Source organism: Ammospiza caudacuta, chromosome 22, assembly GCF_027887145.1.
Source record: "Ammospiza caudacuta isolate bAmmCau1 chromosome 22, bAmmCau1.pri, whole genome shotgun sequence".
Classification (NCBI taxonomy): domain Eukaryota; kingdom Metazoa; phylum Chordata; class Aves; order Passeriformes; family Passerellidae; genus Ammospiza; species Ammospiza caudacuta.
Window position 1 is genome coordinate 8,634,534 of NC_080614.1, and position 18,767 is coordinate 8,653,300.

Genomic DNA, 18,767 nt, shown 5'->3' on the forward strand with positions numbered 1-18,767 from the left:
CCGCAGCCCCTCCCGCTGCCGAGGGCGGACCCCGGGCCCCGCAGCCCGGATGCCGCCGCCGCGTTCCTGCGTTCCTGGCCGCTCTCCCGGCGCCGCTTCCTGCGGGATCCGCCGCGGGGAGGGGGCCCGAGGGCTTCTCCTCCTCTCGCCGGGTTATTTTTTCCGGTGGGAAGAGCCAAAGGCGGCGGTACCCCCTTCCCGCCCCCCTCCCTCCTCTCCTCCGCAGCAGCACATGGGAAGCAAAAGTTTTCCTCCTCCTCCTCCTCTTCCTCCTCCTCCTCCTGCTGCCGCTGCCGCTGCTCGCTGCCCTCGCCCCCCGAGGATGCTCGGGCTCCGCTCGGATGTCCCGACGGACAGCGGGGAATAGAGCGCGGCTGGGAGCGGAGCCGAGCCCGCATTTTCCGCGGGGATCCGCGGGGAGAGGAGCGGCAGGGCCGGAATAACGCGATGGTTTAAGAGCGGCACGAACCGGGCTGCGCTGCCCCGCTCCGCCATGGGCACCGGGATGTGCTCCCGCAGGCACAAGGGGCTGCTGCCCTCGGCGCTGGGTCTGCTCTGCCTGGCCGGCCTGGCCTCGGCCGCGCTGCTCTACGGCCGCCTCCAGAGCCAGGTGCGGGGCGCCGAGGCGCTGGCGCAGAAATACAAACTGCAGCAGGAAGCGCTGTCGGCACAGCTGCAAGGTGAGTGAGCGACCCCTCCCGAGCCACAGGTGAGTGAGTGACCCCTGTGAGTGACCGCAGGGTGAGTGAGTGACCCCTCCGGAGCCCCAAGGTGAGTGGGTGAGTGACCCCTGTGAGTGACCCCTGTCAGTGACCCCTGTGAGTGACCGCAGGGTGAGTGAGTGACCCCTCTGGAGCCCCAAGGTGAGTGGGTGAGTGACCCCTGTGAGTGACCCCTGTGAGTGACCCCTTCAGAACCCCAGAGTGAGGGGACTTCAAGATGAGTGACCCCTCCAGAGCTGTCCCTGAGAGTGAGCACAGGGTGAGTGACCAGCTCTGGACTCCCAAGATGAGTGACCCCTCCAGAGCTGTCCCTGAGAGTGAGCACAGGGTGAGTGACCAGCTCTGGACTCCCAAGATGAGTGACCCCTCCAGAACTGTCCCTGTGAGTGACCCCAGGATGAGTGACCCCTCCTGAGCTCCAAGGTGTGACCCCTCCGGAGCCCCAGGGTGAGTGGACCCCAAGGTGAGTGAGTGACCCCTCTGGAGCTCCCAGGTGAGTGAATGACCCTGTCTGGAGCTCCAAGAGTGAGTGACCCCAAGATGAGTGACCCCTCCAGGGCCCCAAGATGAGTGACCCTTCCTGGGCTGTCCCTGTCAGTGACCCCTCCTGGGCTGTCCCTGTGAGTGACCCCTCCGGATCTGTCCCTGTGTGCTCACTCTGCCCCAATTCTCTCCCTCCCATCCACAATCAGGGTCCCCCGTTCATCCCTTGGCTCTGAGGATGCTGAGCTGTTTCCTTCCCCCATTTGGGTGTCAGGAATCGGGGCTCACATTTGTGTGTGAATTGGGGCTCACATTTGAGTGGGAATTGGCAAAGAGAGGTCAGAGCTGGGCGGGTGAGCTCGGCTGTGTCGCCTCTATTCCATTTATTCTCCCTTTGGCTGCAATTCCCAGCCCCTGTCAGGCCAAACGCGGGGCAGTAAAATCGCGGGGCGGGCTCGGGGAGGCGGCTCCGCTCCCTCTGCCCCGAGTGGGAGCCAGCAGGGAGGGAAGGGAGCTGATCTTCCCTCGAGTTTTGTCCCAGCTGCTGCAAGGGACAAACCCACCTCGATCTAGACAGGTTGGTGTGGACTAAAAAAGTCTGGACTAAAAAAGTCCAGGACTAAAAAAGTCGTGGCAGCATTTAGGGGCTGATGGATGCTGCTGATTTTTAACTCCCTAAAAAGAGGGGGAAGAAGAGGAAGAGGAACTGGCTTCTCTGATCCTGCTTGTTCTCGAAACGTTGATCTGGGATTTTAAAAGTCGTGGCAGCATTTTGGGGCTGATGGATGCTGTAGAGTTTTAGCTCCCTAAAAGGAGTGGGGAGAGGACGAAGAGGAGGAAGAAGAATTGGCTTTTCTGATCCCTCTGACAAACCCACCTCGTTCCTGAGACTTTGCGTTGGACTAAAAAGGTCTGGGAATAAAAAAGTCGTGGCAGCGTTTTGGGGCTGATGGAGCTGCAGATTTTTTGCTCCCTAAAAAGAGTGGGGAGGGAAGAATCAAGAGGAAGAGTTGGATTTTCTGATTCTGCTGACAAACCCACCTTGTTCTTGAGACATTGGGTCCGGGACTAAAAAAGTCTGGGACTAAAAAAGGATGGGGCTGATGGATCCTGCAGATTTTTAGCTCCCTCAAAAGCAGGGAAGAAGAGGAGGAGGAAGAATTGAATTTTCTGATCCCACTGACAAACCCACCTCCTTCTCGAGAGGTTGATTCAGGATTTAAAAAGTCGTGGCAGCATTTTGGGGCTGATGGATGCTGCATGCTGGCATTTGGGGTCTGGAGGGATTTCCCGACATGGGAAGAGATGAGAATCTTGACTCCATGGTTCAGAAGGCTGATTTATTGTTTTATGATATGTATTATATTAAAAGAAAATGATGGATTAGAGCTATACTAAAATAATGGAAGAAAGGAAAAGGAAAAGGATGATAACAAAATCTTGTGACTCTCAGAGTCTGATACAGCCAGACTGATTGGCCATTAATTAGAAACAACCCCATGAGACCAATCCCAGATGCACCTGTTGCATCCCACAGCAGCAGATAATCATTGTTTTTCTTTTCCTCTGAGGCTTCTCAGGAGAAAAAAAAAAAAAAAAAAAATCCTAAGGAAAGGATTTTTCCTCAAATCTGCGACGGAATTTTTCATAAACTTTTTCATGCCTGTGCCAGGTTCCCACCTGCAGCCCCAGTGTGGGGCGTGCAGAGCTCAGCAGGGCAGGAATGAACCCGAATTATTCCTCCCTGCTGTGCCAGCACCTCCTGCATCGCCAGGGTGGGACAGTGGCAGCCTCAGGGCACCCCGGTTTTGGGAACAGCAGCCCAACAACTGAGCCAAACTCATCATTTTTCCCCCCAAAGCGTGAGCTCAGCCCGGCGCTGGCATCCCAACCCCTGGCAGAGCCAGAGCTGCCATTCCCAAACTGTTGCCATGGTTCCCCTGCTTTATTTTTATTTTGAGCAGACATTCCAATGAAATCCAATGATTTCAGCAAAGGCAAATCTGCATTTTTGGGGTTTGGCTGCTGGGGGAGCCTGGCAAGGGGCAGAGGGGAGAGATGCTCTGGGGAATGATGCCATGGTGCCTGATTTTTTATTTTATGGTAGGAAAAATCAGATTTTTTTCTTTAATGGTGGGAAAAAACCTGATTTTTTTAATGGTGGGGAAAATATCTGAGTTTTTTTAATAGTGGAAAAAAAATTGGATTTTTTTTAATGGCGGGGGAAAATCAGATTTTTTTAAAGGTGGGAAAAATCCGATTTTTTAACGGTGGGGAAAATATATAATTTTTTTTTAATGGTGGAAAAATATCTGATTTTTTTTTAATGGTGGGGAAAAAATCTGATTTTTTTAATGGTGGGGAAAATATAATATTTTTTTTAATGGTGGGGAAAATATCTAAATTTTTTTAATGGTGGAAAAAATATCTGATTTTTTAATGGTGGGGAAAATATAATATTTTTTTTTAATGGTGGGGAAAATATCTGTTTGGGGTTCTTTTAATAGTGGAAAAAATATTTGATTTTTTTTTAATGGTGGAAAAAGTATCAGAATTTTTTTAACGGTGGGGAAAATATCTCATTTTTTAATGGTGGGGAAGATATCTATTTTTTAAATGGTGGGAAAATATATATATATTTTTTTTTAATGGTGGGAAAAAATCCTATTTTTTTTAAATGGTGGGGAAAATATCTGAATTTAAATGGTGCAGAAAATATCTAATTTTTGTTTTTAATGGTGGAAAAAATATCTGATTTTTTTTTTTTTTTTTAATGGCGGGAAAAATCCGATTTTTTTTTTTTTTTTAACGGTAGGATAATATCTGTTTTTTTTTTTTGTTTTGTTTTTTTGTTTTTTGTTTTTTTTTTTTAATGGTGGGGAAATAGCTGTGGGGAAAGCTCAATAAATGGAGTTTGTCCTGCTGTGCCTCTGTCCCCAGTGGTGTACGAGCACCGGTCCCGCCTGGAGCGCTCCCTGCAGAAGGAGAGAGGGGAGCACAAGAAGACCAAGGAAGGTGAGACCCAGCTGTCCCCAAAGGCCACAAAGGCCCCGGTGCCCCAAGGTGGCTGAAGAAATATATAGAAATATAGATATGCTGAACAGTGCTTTATACAAACATCACAACCAAATAGAAATAGAAATAGAAATAGAAATAGAAATAGAAATAGAAATAGAAATAGAAATAGAAATAGAAACTGAACAATGCTTTATTCAAACATCACACCTCTAAAATATAAATATAAATATAAATATAAATATAAATATAAATATAAATATAAATATAAATATAAATATAAATATAAATATAAATATACCCGCAAATGTAAATATGAACATGCCTATAAATGCAAATATAAACAGAACAATGCTTTGTTCAAACATTACAACTTTATTATAACTATAACTATAACTATAACTATAACTATAACTATAACTAACTATAACTGTAACTATAACTATAACTGTAACTATGACTATAACTATAACTATAGCTGTAAGCATAAATATAACCATAAACATATAAATATATATTTAAATAAATATAGATATGAATTCAAATATAAGTGTAAACTGCACAGTGCTCTATTCAAACATTACAACTTTATTATAACTATAACTATAACTATAACTATAAATGTAAATATACATATTAATATAGATATTAATAGAAATTTAGATATAAGTGTAAACTGCACAATGCTCTATTCAAACATTACAACTTTATTATAAACTATAACTATAACTATAAACATATAACGTAAATATAAATATACATATTAATATAGATATTGATATATATATAAGTGTAAACTGCACAATGCTTAATTCAAACATACAACTCTATTATAAATATAACTAGAAGTATAAATGTAACTATAAACATATAAATATAAATAAAAGTGTAAACTAAACAATGCTTTATTTAAACATTACAACTTTATTCTAAATATAAATATTTTTATATATGCTGAACAATGCTTTATTTAACCATTAAACCTTTATTATAAATATAAATATTTATATATATGCTGAACAACGCTTTATTCAACCATTAAACCTTTATTATAAATATAAATATATATGCTGAACAACGCTTTATTCAACCATTAAACCTTTATTATAAATATAAAAATATATATGCTGAATATATATATTATATTATTATATAAATATTTATATATATGCTGAATATATATATATTCAGACACTACAACCCTTTGACCCACCAAAGTGCCTCCTTTTCTCCCCTTTGCAGATTTTTTAGTGTACAAGCTGGAAGCTCAGGAAGCTCTCAACAAGGAGAAGGTGGGTGTGCTTTGTGCCACAATGGGAAATATTTGCCCCACAATGGGAAATATTTGCCCCACAATGAGAAATATTTGCCACACAATGAGAAATATTTGCCCCACAATGAGAAATATTTGCCCCACAATGGGAAATATTTTTTTTTCTGGTGCCATCTGAGTCCAGACAAGAAATTCCACCTCACACATTTCATCCCAACCCTGGCAAAAAACAAGATAAAAACTCAACATTTTCCTGCCTTGCATGTTCTGCTGGTTTGGGCAGGTGTTTCTGTGGGTTTTTCTCCCTTTCCTGGATTTTTCTGGGTTCTAATGGCACTGTTGGATCTTTTTTCTCTCCCCAGCAAGACTCCATGAACAGATACGGGGCCCTCAGCTCCCAGCACAAGATCCTGAAGGTAAGGGAGCTTTGGCTGCTGAGTTTTAGGGATTTTCTTCGTAATTTTTCTATTTTTCTTTATAGTTTTTCTTGCTGCAGCGTCAGCCCTTGAGCACTTTTATCACCCAGGGTTCGGCTGCTTTTTCTGTGTCTCTCAGTGTGAAAATGGGATTTATCCATTGGAGCTCGCCTTTGGGCTCCCACCAAATATTCCAGTCCGTGGAAGAGGCTCAGCTTAAAGCATTTTATAGCATTTTAAAGTATTTTATAGCATTTTATACAATTTTATAGCGTTTTATGCCATTTTGTACCATTTTTTTAGCTTATCACCTGCCCTACCTGAAGCACACCTGGATGTTCAGTTTTGATATCGTTGGAGCAATGCAACTGGGGGCTGCTGGGGCGGTTTTTAAAAAACACTTTTGGTCTGAACTTGGCAGAGAAATGCTGATTTTAGCCCGGTGTGGAGAAGCAGGGCTGGGTTCCAGCAGCCCCCAGCACCCCTGGGCTGCATTTCCTGCGCTGAGCTGGGCTGGCTCTGGATTCCAGCGGGGGAAAAGGAAGCACAGTTTTGTCTCTTGGGCATTTTCCAGCTCTGTGGGTTCTGGGAATGCTCTGCAGCAGCAAAATTCCTCCTCATAGCAACTGCACCACGAGCAGAATGCTCTGCTTCTCTCAGGGGACACTCAGAGCTTTTTTGTATTCCTGGCTCCCTTTCTCCTGCTTCCTTTTATTGGAGGAGTGGGAAAAAAATGTACAAAACAACCCCAACCATCTCCTTTTTTTTCCTAAACTGCGTTTACAGCTGGTGCAAGACAAAACCAGCCCTTGGGACTGCGGGAGATTTCCAAAAAAATGGGATTTTTTTTTTTTTTCTCAGAAAATGCAGTTTTTAGCCCATTGTGAGGCTGTGGGTAACACTTCTGTCACTGGAGCCCAGGCAGGAATGTTCCCAGTGGAACTGGCTGGATCAGGAGAGGATTGCTGCCAGGAATGTCATTGTCACGCCTGGGAAATGGGATCTTCATCCTGGGGTCGTTTTGGGACCATTTTGGTTCATTTTGGGGCCATTTTGGTTTATCCTGGGTTCATTATGATTGGGTCCCCCAAATAAACTCAATCTTGAGTTTATTTTGGGACCATTTTGGGAACTATCTTGGGTTCATTTTGGGGCCATTTTGGTTCATGCTGGGTTCATTTTGGGGCCATTTTGGTTCATGCTGGGTTCATTTTGGGGCCATTTTGGTTCATTTTGGGGCCATTTTGGTTCATCCTGGGTTTGTTTTGGGGCCATTTTGATTCATTTTGGGACCGTTTTGGTTCATCCTGGAATCATATGGGGCCATTTTGATTCATTTTGGGGCCATTTTGGTTCATGCTGGGTTCATTTTGGGGTCATTTTGGTTCATCTTGGGTTCGTTTTGGGGCCATTTTGGAGCCATTTTGATTCATTTTGTGACCATTTTGGTTCATCTTGGATTCACTCTGAGACCATTTAGGTTCATCTTGGGTTCATTTTGTGACCATTTAGGTTCATCCCGGGACCATTTTCTTGGGACCATTTTCGTTCATCTTGGGTTCATTTTGGGACCATTTTGGTTCATCCTGGGTGCAGCCCTGGCTGGGCTCTTGTGCTGCCCAAGGTGTCTCCACTGAGGAGATCCTTTCCATAAATGCCTGCTTTATTCTGTAACTCTGACCCTTCTTTCTCCCCAGAACCAGCACGACGATGTCAAGAAGCAGCTGCTGGAGCTGCAGCTGCAGCACAACAGCCTCAGGCTGGAGCACAGGAAGAGCCTGGAGAGCCACAGCCAAAAACTGGCCCAGCTGCAGCAGGAGAGGGACAGCGAGGTCACCAACCTGCAGGGTGAGGGGGAAACACAAAAAAATCAAATTATTGTTCCGAGTCCTGTGGCGAGAAATGAGAGCAGGAGCTGGGGAAGAGCCTGGAGAGAAGGAATTGCTGGAGCAGGTTTGTGGTTCCTGGGCTTGGAGAGGTCTGTGAGGTCAGGAGGGATTTGTGGTGAGAAAGGGAGATGCCACACTTGGAAAAAAATGAAAAAAAAAATCTCTTTAAGCAAAGTTCTTCTCCTCCTACAGACACAGTGCAGAAACTCAGAGAAGAGAGCAAACTCCTCAGGAAAGCTCACCTGGAGGTTCACTCCCAGCTCCTCAGTGCCCAGGTAACCGCCTGGGCAAGCATTCTCTAAAGAATAAATATTGTATAAATAATGAATATTCTCCAAATAATAAATATTCTCTAAGTGATACATATCCTTTAAATAATAGAGAATATTTAGAGTTCCCTGTTCCCAGCAGGGAGATGTTTGACCCCTTGTGAGGTTTCTCTGTGTCCTTCTCCTACCCTCAATGCCCAGGTAACCGCCTGGGCAAACATCCTCCAAATAATAAATATCCTCCAAATAATAAATATTCGCCAAATGATAAACATTCTCTAAATGATAAACATTCTACAAATAATGAATCCAGGTCCCAGAGGGGAGATGTTTGACCCTTTGTGAGGTTTCTCTGTGTCCTTCTCCTACCCTCAATGCCCAGGTAACCGCCTGGGCAAACATCCTCCAAATAATAAATATCCTCCAAATAATAAATATCCTCCAAATAATAAATATTCGCCAAATGATAAATATCCTCTAAATGATAAATATTCTACAAATAATGAATCCAGGTCCCAGAGGGGAGATGTTTGACCCTTTGTGAGGTTTCTCTGTGTCCTTCTCTCCCCTCAGGCGCAGATGGAGGAGTTCAGGCAGCTCAAGGAAGCTCTGCAGAAGATGCCAGGCCTGAGAGGAGGAGGAGGAGGAGGAGGAGGAGGAGGAGGAAGGAAGGGGCAGCAGCCCCTGGTGCCAGCCAGCAGCCAGCTGCAGCCAGGAAGGCACCAGGTGTGGAATTCCCTGGAATTTCCCTGGAAAAGCCCAGGATAAACATTCTGCAAGGCTGCTGGAGCTTTAAAAGAAGAAAGCTCAGAGTTTGCTCTTGTCTTTCCTTCCTTCCTTCCTTCCTTTTTGGAATTATTCCTTTTTTAAACTATTGAATTATTCCCAGACAAAGCTGGATCTCAATTTTTCCTTTTTGGAATTATTGAATTATTCCCAGACAAAGCTGGATCTGAATTATTCCTTTTGTGGAATTACTCATTTTCTGGAACTGTTGAATTATTCCCAGACAAAGCTGGATCTGAATTTTTTCCTTTTTGGAATTATTGAATTATTCCCAGACAAAGCTGGATCTCAATTTTTCCTTTTTGGAATTATTGAATTATTCCCAGACAAAGCTGGATCTGAATTATTCTTTTTGTGGAATTACTCATTTTCTGGAACTGTTGAATTATTCCCAGACAAAGCTGGATCTGAATTTTTTCCTTTTTGGAATTATTGAATTATTCCCAGACAAAGCTGGATCTCAATTTTTCCTTTTTGGAATTATTGAATTATTCCCAGACAAAGCTGGATCTGAATTATTCCTTTTGTGGAATTACTCATTTTCTGGAACTGTTGAATTATTCCCAGACAAAGCTGGATCTGAATTTTTTCCTTTTTGGAATTATTGAATTATTCCCAGACAAAGCTGGATCTGAATTTTTCCTTTTTGGAATTATTGAATTATTCCCAGACAAAGCTGGATCTGAATTATTCTTTTTGTGGAATTACTCATTTTCTGGAACTGTTGAATTATTCCCAGACAAAGCTGGATCTGAATTTTTTCCTTTTTGGAATTATTGAATTATTCCCAGACAAAGCTGGATCTCAATTTTTCCTTTTTGGAATTATTGAATTATTCCCAGACAAAGCTGGATCTGAATTATTCTTTTTGTGGAATTACTCATTTTCTGGAACTGTTGAATTATTCCCAGACAAAGCTGGATCTGAATTTTTTCCTTTTTGGAATTATTGAATTATTCCCACCCAAACCTGGATCTGAATTATTCCTTTTTGGAAATATTGAATTATTCCCAGACAAAGCTGGATCTGAATTTTTCCTTTTTGGAATTATTGAATTATTCCCACCCAAACCTGGATCTGAATTATTCCTTTTTTGGAATTATTCCTTTTGGGAATTATCGAATTATTCCCAGCCAAACCTGGATCTGAGTTATTCCTCTTCTGGAATTATTGAATTATCTCCAGATAAAGCTGCATCTCAATTATTCCTTTTTGGAATTATTCCCCTTTTGGAATTATTGAATTATTCCCAGCCAAAGCTGGATCTGAATTATTGAATTATTCCTTTTTTGGAATTATTCCTTTCTGGAACTACCGAATTATTCCCAGCCAAAGCTGAATCAGAATTATTCCTTCTTGGAATTATTGAATGATTCCCAGCTAAAGCTGGATCTCAGTTATTCCTTTTTGGAATTATTGAATTATTCCCAGCCAAAGCTGGATCTGAATTTTTCCTTTTTGGCTGCATGAGAGGAGGGGTCTTCTACTGCAGGGTGGGCAGGGCTGCAGATTTCTTCTGGAGCACTTGAGGATGTTTTTTCTTTAAAAAAGGAATTTCTGGCCCAGATTTGGGGCTGTTATTATATATATATATATATAAAATAGATTTATATTTCTATTTATTTGTATCTATTTATATAAATCCAGGGGTGTCTCCTTGCAGGATGTGGAGATGGAGATGCACATCCAGGTGAGGAGCCACGAGCAGAGCCCGGCCCCTGGGCTGGCGCTGCCTGAGCCAGGACCAAAATCTGCAGCAGAAAATGCGCCAGGGCCAGGCAGGCAGCGCCCAGCAGGGAGCAGAGAGCTGCCACCGCACAGGTTGGTGACACAAAATTCTTCAAAAGGGGCATTTTCACTGGGTTTGGGGACACAGAATTCTACTCTCACCTTTTGAGATGAAGGTGCCCAAAAGGAGCATCGCTCCACTTGTCTTTATTGTGGGTTTGCTTGAAAAATGCGATTTTTTTAAACTGGTTTTGCTGGAATTCCTGGGATTCTGGGCATCCAGTGGATGCTGTACAGATGCGGGGAATAGATTTGTAGAGAATTTTTAAATTTTTATAGAAGGTTTATGTAGTATGTATTTACATGTAAATTTTGAGGTAAGAAATGCTGATTTCAAAATGTTATGGTATATTATATTGTATTATGTTATGTTATATTATATTATAATATATACATTATATTATAGTATATTATTACATATACTATATATAGTATATTTATATAGTATATACTATATATAGTGTATATATTAAATATATTATTATATATACTATATATTATATAGTGTATATATATAGTATATATATAGTATATATAGTATATATAAACTATATATAGTATATATATTATATATATTATATTATAGTATAGTATATACCATTATATATCATTATATGATATATCATTATTATATTATATTATATTGTATTGTATTGTATTGTATTGTATTATATTATATTGTATTATATTATATTGTATTATATTATATCATAGTGTATTATATTATATTATATCATAGTGTATTATAGTATATATCATTATATTATATATCATTATTTTATGATACTACATGAATATAATATAGTATAATAAAATAATAAATGAGCCTTTGGAGCACATGGGGTCAATGGTGATCATTCCTCCCTGCCAATCCCACCCAATCCTTCTGTTTGCAGCTGGCAGGTCCCTGTGAGCCCAGGGAATGCCCAGAGGGACCCAGGGCCAGGGCAGGGCCAGCCCAGGAGTGCCCAGGACAGCCCCAGGGACGGGCACAGGGGCAGCACCCGGACCCCCGGGACAGAAACAGCGGCACACGGGGACGGGGCTGACCAGGAGGAGCTGCAAATGGGTATGGAAATTATCCATTTTATTTTATTTTATTTTATTTTATTTTATTTTATTTTATTTTATTTTATTTTATTTTATTTTATTTTATTTTATTTTATTTTATTTTATTTTATTTATATTGGAAACACCAAGTGTTATCTTGAATTGAAGGGAAGGGACTACTGCCAGGCTAAAACCAAAATGTTACATAGAAACATCAGCCTAAAAGGCTGTGAGACTGAATTTTTTTTTTAAATTAGATTTAAAATTAAAAATTTAAAATGAGATTTGAAAGTTTTAAAAGCAGTCAGACGTAGGTCAAAAGTAGTCAAAAGTCTCTTTGTTACAATATATAACATTGTAATCCAATGGAAAGTTGCCACAAAGTTAATTTTGTTTTTTCTAACCTACCACCTTTGCTTAATTCTACTGCCCCGGGTATAGTTTATCCAATGGGTTACTGCTACATGTACACACATATACTTCTATTATAAGATATATTATAATTATATATTGTATATAATAATTATATATATAATATAGATATAATTATATATAATTATAACAATAAAATTTTATATACTAAATTATATATTATATATAATACATATAATATATATATTATATTGTATATAATACATATAATATTATATATTGTATATTGTATATTATATGTATGTTATATATAGTATATAATATTATATATATCATGTTATATATTGTATATTATATGTTATATGTTATATGTTATATGTTATACATTACATATTATATAATATATATTCTCTATATTACCTATCTCTTAATATATTAGTCATTATATATTTATATACTTTTATACTGTATATTCTTGTCCCTGTCCCTGGCAGATGCAGGAGTCATTGACAGGGAGCTGCACTCCCAGAAAGAGCCCGTGGTCCAGGAGCCCGTGGTGAGTGACCAGAGCATCACAAACCCTTCCAAAGCTTGGGAGGGACCTTAAATCTCATCTGACCCCATCTCCCACTGTCCCAGGGTGCTCCAAGCCCTGCCCAGCCTGGCTTTGAGGAGTTTTCACCTTCTCATCCTGCCCTGTTTCACCTGGATGCAACTCTGGCTATAAGAGTCCATCCAATAATAAAAGCTCAATCAGTCAATAATTACGCAGAAGTTTCTGTGAACTCCAAACTCCCTGGGTGCAGAGGGATAACAAAGATGGTTTGGGGTTTTTTAACAAACCCTAACAGGTTTGGAGAGGTGCAAGTGCTCCTGGCTTGCTGGGGAAGGCAGGTTGCTGCCTCCTGAGGGAATAAATAAATAAAATAAATAAAGAAAAATAAATAACTAAAAGGCACAAGAGGCTTTTCCTGTCCAGGTGCCAGATGATGCTGCAGATCCTGCCCAGGACCCCAACAACCAGGGGGAGGACGAGTTTGAGGAGGCTGAGCTGGAGAGGCCTGACTTTGAGGAGAAGGTGGGAGCCTCAGAGAAGTTCAAGGAGCCCAGAGTTAAAGAAGAGTGGAAGGAGAAGCCACCAAAGGTGACAACCAGCAGGGCCAGGGAGGGATCCCAGCTGGGGATGGATGGGTGGGCAAGAGAAGTGAAGGGCTGGAAGGGAAACATCAAATCCCTGGTGGATCCACAATCCAAATTCCTGGGTGGATCCATAATCCAAATTCCTGGATGGATCCATAATCCAAATTCCTGGGTAGATCCATAATCCAGATTCCTGGTGGATCCATAATCCAGATTCCTGGTGGATCCATAATCAAATTCCTGGCTGGATCCATAATCCAAATTTCTGGTGGATCCATAATCCAAATTCCTGGTGGATCCATAACCCCACTGTGAGATGTGGCAGACAGCAGAAAGCTCTTTGGCAGGTTGCTCAAACCCAACCTATTTTTTCTTCCACTGCTTGTAGTGGAGCTTGAAATTTACATTTCATGGGACTTTCTGGTCTTTTGTTTTCATTCTGCTTGTGGTTTTTATCAGCACAAGCAGCATTTCAGAGCTCTGCCTCCTTGTTTGCTTCCCTGCAGATGGAATCCATTTGTTTCACCAAGTGTTTCTTGCTGCCTGAAGCCAGACTCTGCATCAGGGAAATGTTCATTTGTTTTGACAAGCAGCTGAACGTTGCTTGTTTTAAAAAAAGAAAAGGAGTGTTTTATCTGTCAGGCTCTAAAATCATGATTAATGGTGGGATTAAGAAAAGAAAAAAAAAGAAATCCAGGCCAACGAAATCAAATAAGAGAGAGGTGCTGGCACGTCCTTGAGATTAGTGAAAATGTGGAAAGAATTAGTGATGTAAATACCTGGCTCTCAGATCTGGCTGTGCTGTTCTCCCTAAAGCTCTACCCTAAAAAAACCCCAAAATTTTCCAGATGCAACAGCCCTGGGGTACTCCTGCTGCAGGAGAGAGAACTGCCAGCTGCTGGGAAAAGAGACTGGGTGGCAAAAAAATAAATGGAGTTTGTGCTGCCTGATTGTCCCTCTGCTCCCCCTGATCTGCCCTGGGGTGTGGGGCAGGAGCTGGGTCCTGGCAGGGCTGGCAGCAGGCTTTGGCTGCTCACAGTGACCCCAAAATGTGTCAGAAAATCTCTTTTACCAGCCCCAAAATGTGTCACAAAGTCTCTTTTACCAGCCTGGCACTTGAAGGAGGAGTCGGAACTCTTCAGTTCTCATTCTCAAGGTTGTTTATTGTTTCTTATCTATAAAATTCTCTCTCCTGATCTGCTGAGGTCCTCTCAGCAGGACAGACAGAGGCACTCTGGTGTTATTTTTTTATACAAAAAACTACAATATTTACAATTCCTTCCCAATACCTATCACCTGTGTCAGACAGTGAGCTTCTACTCTAAACCAATCCAAAAGTGCCAACACCACCCAGAAGATGGAGGCCAAGAAGAAGAAGGAGGAGAAAGGCTGGACATGCCCAGATTCCTCCATCTTGCCCCCTGAACCCCCATTCTAAAAACCCCAAAAAATCTATTTTTCACCCCACGATAAGTTCACTATCATTCTACTTAAAATTCTGTGCCTTGTAGATCTTCATGTAAGGTTGGTAATTTTTTCCATGGGTCACAATCAAAGTCACAGAGTCCTGGGCTCTGTGCCAGGGTCTCTGAGCCCCCTGGCAGGGACAGACAGACAGAGGGATGTCCTGAATCCCGACATCTGGGCACTCCCAACCCTGCCTGCCTGTGTTTTTCAGGATGCTGGCAGAGCTGCCAAGCCCAGGGAAGAGCCACTGGAGGATTACCAAGAAGATCAGGAGCAAGAAATTGTATGACACCAAGGTTCTTCCTTCCTCTTTCCTCTCTGCTGTGGGGTCACCTGGGGTGGGGGTGGCAGCCAGGAATTTGGGGAGATTCAGATTTTGGGGGGCCAGGGGTGAGCAGGGACTCCAGGTCTGCCTCTGCCTGCTCTGTGAGGTGTCCACAACAAACCTGGAGCTCACTGCTGCCTTTTCCAGGTGTCCAGAACAAACCTGGAGCTCGTTGCTGCCTTTGCAGGTGTTCAGAACAAACCTGGAGCTTGTTGCTGCCTTTTCCAGGTGTCCAGAACAAACCTGGAGCTCATTGCTGCCTTTTCCAGGTGTTCAGAACAAACCTGGAGCTCACTGCTGCCTTTTCCAGGTGTTCAGAACAAACCTGGAGCTCACTGCTGCCTTTGCAGGTGTCCAGAACAAACCTGGAGCTCACTGCTGCCTTTTCCAGGTGTTCAGAGCACCCTTTGTGCTCTTTGTGCCCTCCTCCTTTCTATCTGCACCCACCTGCAGCAGCTGAGCTGTGGGGTGCTCCCAAACAGCAACTGGGGGGAATTATAGCAGGAATTACAGGAGGAATTATAGGGGGAATCACAGGAGGAATTATAGCAGAAACTATAGGAAGAATCACAGGAGTAATCACAGGAGGAATTATAGGAGGAATTTTAGGAGGAATCACAGGAGGAATTAATCATAGGGGAAATTATAGGAGGAATTATAGCAGGAACTATAGGGGGAATCACATGAGGAATTATAGGAGGAATTTTAGGGAGAATCACAGGAGGAATCACAGCAGGAATCAGTCACAGGAGGAATTATAGGAGGAATCACAGGAAGAATTATAGGAGGAAATATAGGATGAATCACAGGAAGATTTATACAAGGAATCACCACAGGAATCACAGTAGGAATTAATCACAGTAGGAATTATAGGAGAAATTACAGGAGGAATTATAGGAGGAATCACAGGAGGAGTTATGGAAGGAATCACAGCAGGAATCACAGCAGGAATCAGTCACAGGGGGAATCACAGGAGGAGTTATAGGAGGAATTTTAGGGGGAATCACAACAGGAATTAATCCCAGCAGGAACCAAGGCTGTGCCGGTGCAGCAATGCCAGATCAATATTTTTCAAGCATGAGCTGGACAGGGTCACCTTGGTACCTTCAGACATAGAAATGAGTCCTCTCCCAGTCTCATTCACTCTCTCCCTGCCCTTTATGAGTGGCTCCTGAGGATTTTTCCTGCAGTTTCCCAGGATTGCTGAGGGTTTGGGAATGAAGGGAAATACAGGGTGGGCAGAGCAGGGTTGGTGTCAGGTCTCCTCTCCCTCAGTGATTCCAGGCCTCTTGTAGGTGTCTCCAATGGATGGTTGGAGCTAAAATCCTCCCTGGAGGCTCTGCATGGCCTGGCTGGGGTGGGTGACACAGTTTGAAATGTGGAGGATGTAAAATATCAGCTCCTGCTCTTTCCATCTGCCCCTCATGCAGCAGAGGCAGAGATGTCAAAGCTGCATTGCACTGCCAGGGTATTAAAATGTGCCTAAAACACCTCTGAAGGTGCCACCAGAGGTGGGTTCTGCCCTGTTCTCCCAGGTTTCCAAGCTGGGCTGGTTTGGTGGAACAGTTCTGCTCAGGGACAGCGTGGCGTGCTTTAGGATCTCCTTCTCCAGGATTTCCTTTTGGCTGATTTTTTTCCCTTCCTGGCTGTTCCCTGTGCCCCCAGGAGGATCATGGAGGGGAGGTGGATGACAACGATGACCTGGAGCTTGTCCAAGAGCAGAAGGAGCCTGTGGGAAGGCAGGGAGGTGCTGGCAAGAAGGATGATTACTTCTGAGAGCTGCTGGAAATCCAGGATGCTGCAGGAATGAGGGGATGGGAGCTCCTCCTGAAGGAAACACTGCCCAGAGCAGAGGCAGGAGGAGAGAACTCCCCCAAACAAAGAGGGGGTTTGCAGATGAAAATATGAAAATCCCATCTCAGTGTGGGGCCACTGCTGCCTCTGAGATCTCTCAGACTGGGGATGATCTTACCCTGCTGCTTTTCTTAGGAGCACTTTTTGATTTACTGTGTTCTTCGCCCTCTCGTTCTTCACATCCCCTTTCTGAGCTGGAGAGGGTTTTTGGGGCTGGTTTTGGGGGTGTTTTTTACCCCCTCTGGGCAGCAGAGGGGTCCCTGGACTCACTCAAATACAAAGGAATCTGTCTTCATAAATGATTTTGTGTTTCTTTAACACATCCTCTGAGCAGGGTGGGGAGGGAACCAGAGGAAATTTCCTGTTCTTTGCCCTGGAGATGTGCAAGAGCACCAACCACAGCCAGAAAAATGTGTGTGTGTGGATGTGGACACTTTCCTGCTGCAGAGACCCTCCAGAAACTGGGAGCAGATCCCTGCAGAGCTCTCCCTGCCCTGCCCTTGAGCTGTGTGACATTCCTGCTGGCCTCAAAGTGTCCCCAGGAATTCTGTGCCTCCCCCCTGCTGGAGGTGAGGGCTGCCCTGAGATCTTCCCCATGGGGACAGTGACAGCCACGCCAAGAAACAGGGAAAAAAAAGGAATATTTGCAGCCCAATTCATGCAGTTCCAGCCTGGTTGGATTATTGCCAGTCTCCCGGCAGGAGCCAAGGTAAACTTTGTGTCTTCTAGAGAGGTTTTGATCAGCAAGATGGGAGTTGTTGGTGGAGTGGATTGAATCCTGTGGGACTTTACTCAGCCTCCAAAAGACTTAACCTGACCTCAGGGACAAAGAAGGAACAGTCAGCTGGAATTGAAAATGAAAGGAGAATGGGTTTAATCATGATATCTCAAAGCCCAGAGCCTTCTTTAAGTGATAAGAGCAGGGCAGAGCTGTCCCACTCCTGCCCTGAGCTGTGTTCTCCTTCCTCATCACCAGACTCTGGCACCTCAATCACCAAACACAGGGAATTGTGCCTGAATCTCATCACCTGCTAAAAAATCAGAGCATCTTTGTTCTCTATTTGAATTAATTGAGCTCTTTCTAATCCCTTGTTTGTGGCATATTTTGCAAGCACTTTTAGGCACTGGGGAAAACAATATTTATTTCCCAACAAGCTCAGCCTTTTTCATTTTGACAGCATTGATTATTATTTTTTTCTTCCACTGGTTGTAATAGAGCTTGAAATTTACATTTCATAGGAGTTTTTGGTTCTTTGTTTTCATTCTGCTTGTGTTTCTTACCAGCACAATCAGCTGTGCAAGTCCAACTCTGGCATGGAGCAGAATAAGGAAAGGGACAATTTCAGGAAATTATCTTTTAGCCAAGAGCCAGAGCTGCTCATGGAGCCCAGTAAGGAGCTCGCTACCAAACCCTGGTGGGGTTTAAGATGCACAAAATGGCCAACTATCTCTTGTTACAAGGCATTTTAAGGATAAACTATCTAATTAAGAAATGGCACCTAAATTAATTTCCCTATTAACCCAATAACTGATCCCTCGAAATCCTCAATGTGGACTTTTCTGTCCAATTACACAAAACCACCCAAACCCATGGAGAAGGAAGAAGAAGGTAAAGAAGAACAACCTGTCTCCGCCCTAAAGCCTCCATCTTGCTTCATATTTATTTCTATATTCTAAAACCCCAAACTCCTACGTTTTCCACCCTGTGATCCCCAAACCCCAAACTCTTTAAGTTTTTCTTTTCTACCCAACCCCGCACCCACAATCCCAGTTCCATCATTCCATTTTGGAACTCTTCTCCACAGCCTCAGGTCAAATGCAGTTTTCTGTGCCTGTCAGCACAGAAAGTTTTAATTTTAGACAGAAAGTTTAATATTTTCAGCAGCCAGGGTTCCATCACCCCAGCTGTGTTCAGCTC

At 43.0% G+C, this 18,767-nt stretch overlaps 1 protein-coding gene across 3 annotated transcripts; it reads left to right on the plus strand.

Moving 5' to 3' along the window:
• The first annotated feature begins 277 nt into the window (after nucleotides 1-277).
• On the plus strand, nucleotides 278-18,342 carry LOC131567243 (Golgi integral membrane protein 4-like). Of its 3 annotated transcripts, none has more exons than XM_058818798.1 (13): nucleotides 278-680; nucleotides 4,146-4,220; nucleotides 5,463-5,512; nucleotides 5,856-5,909; nucleotides 7,607-7,862; nucleotides 7,991-8,073; nucleotides 8,641-8,793; nucleotides 10,517-10,674; nucleotides 11,538-11,710; nucleotides 12,558-12,619; nucleotides 13,043-13,207; nucleotides 14,882-14,966; nucleotides 16,661-18,342. In XM_058818798.1, exons 1-12 carry the CDS (start codon nucleotides 494-496, stop codon nucleotides 14,957-14,959), a joined length of 1,494 nt encoding a protein of 497 aa, XP_058674781.1. In that variant the 5' UTR covers nucleotides 278-493; the 3' UTR covers nucleotides 14,960-14,966; nucleotides 16,661-18,342. The 3 variants fall into 3 exon arrangements, with proteins under 3 accessions (XP_058674781.1, XP_058674780.1, XP_058674782.1); XM_058818797.1 differs by having other exon boundaries at nucleotides 280-680; nucleotides 14,882-14,953; XM_058818799.1 differs by having other exon boundaries at nucleotides 284-680; nucleotides 7,607-7,757; nucleotides 14,882-14,953.
• Nucleotides 18,343-18,767: the final 425 nt, after the last annotated feature.

Bases quoted from the DNA above. Each gene is read 5' to 3' on its own strand.
- LOC131567243 (XM_058818797.1), top strand. From the start codon at position 494: ATGGGCACCGGGATGTGCTCCCGCAGGCACAAGGGGCTGCTGCCCTCG. The intron at 5,513-5,855 runs GTGGGTGTGCTT...TTCTCTCCCCAG, and splicing joins AAGCTCTCAACAAGGAGAAG to CAAGACTCCATGAACAGATA. The intron at 5,910-7,606 runs GTAAGGGAGCTT...CTTTCTCCCCAG, and splicing joins CCCAGCACAAGATCCTGAAG to AACCAGCACGACGATGTCAA.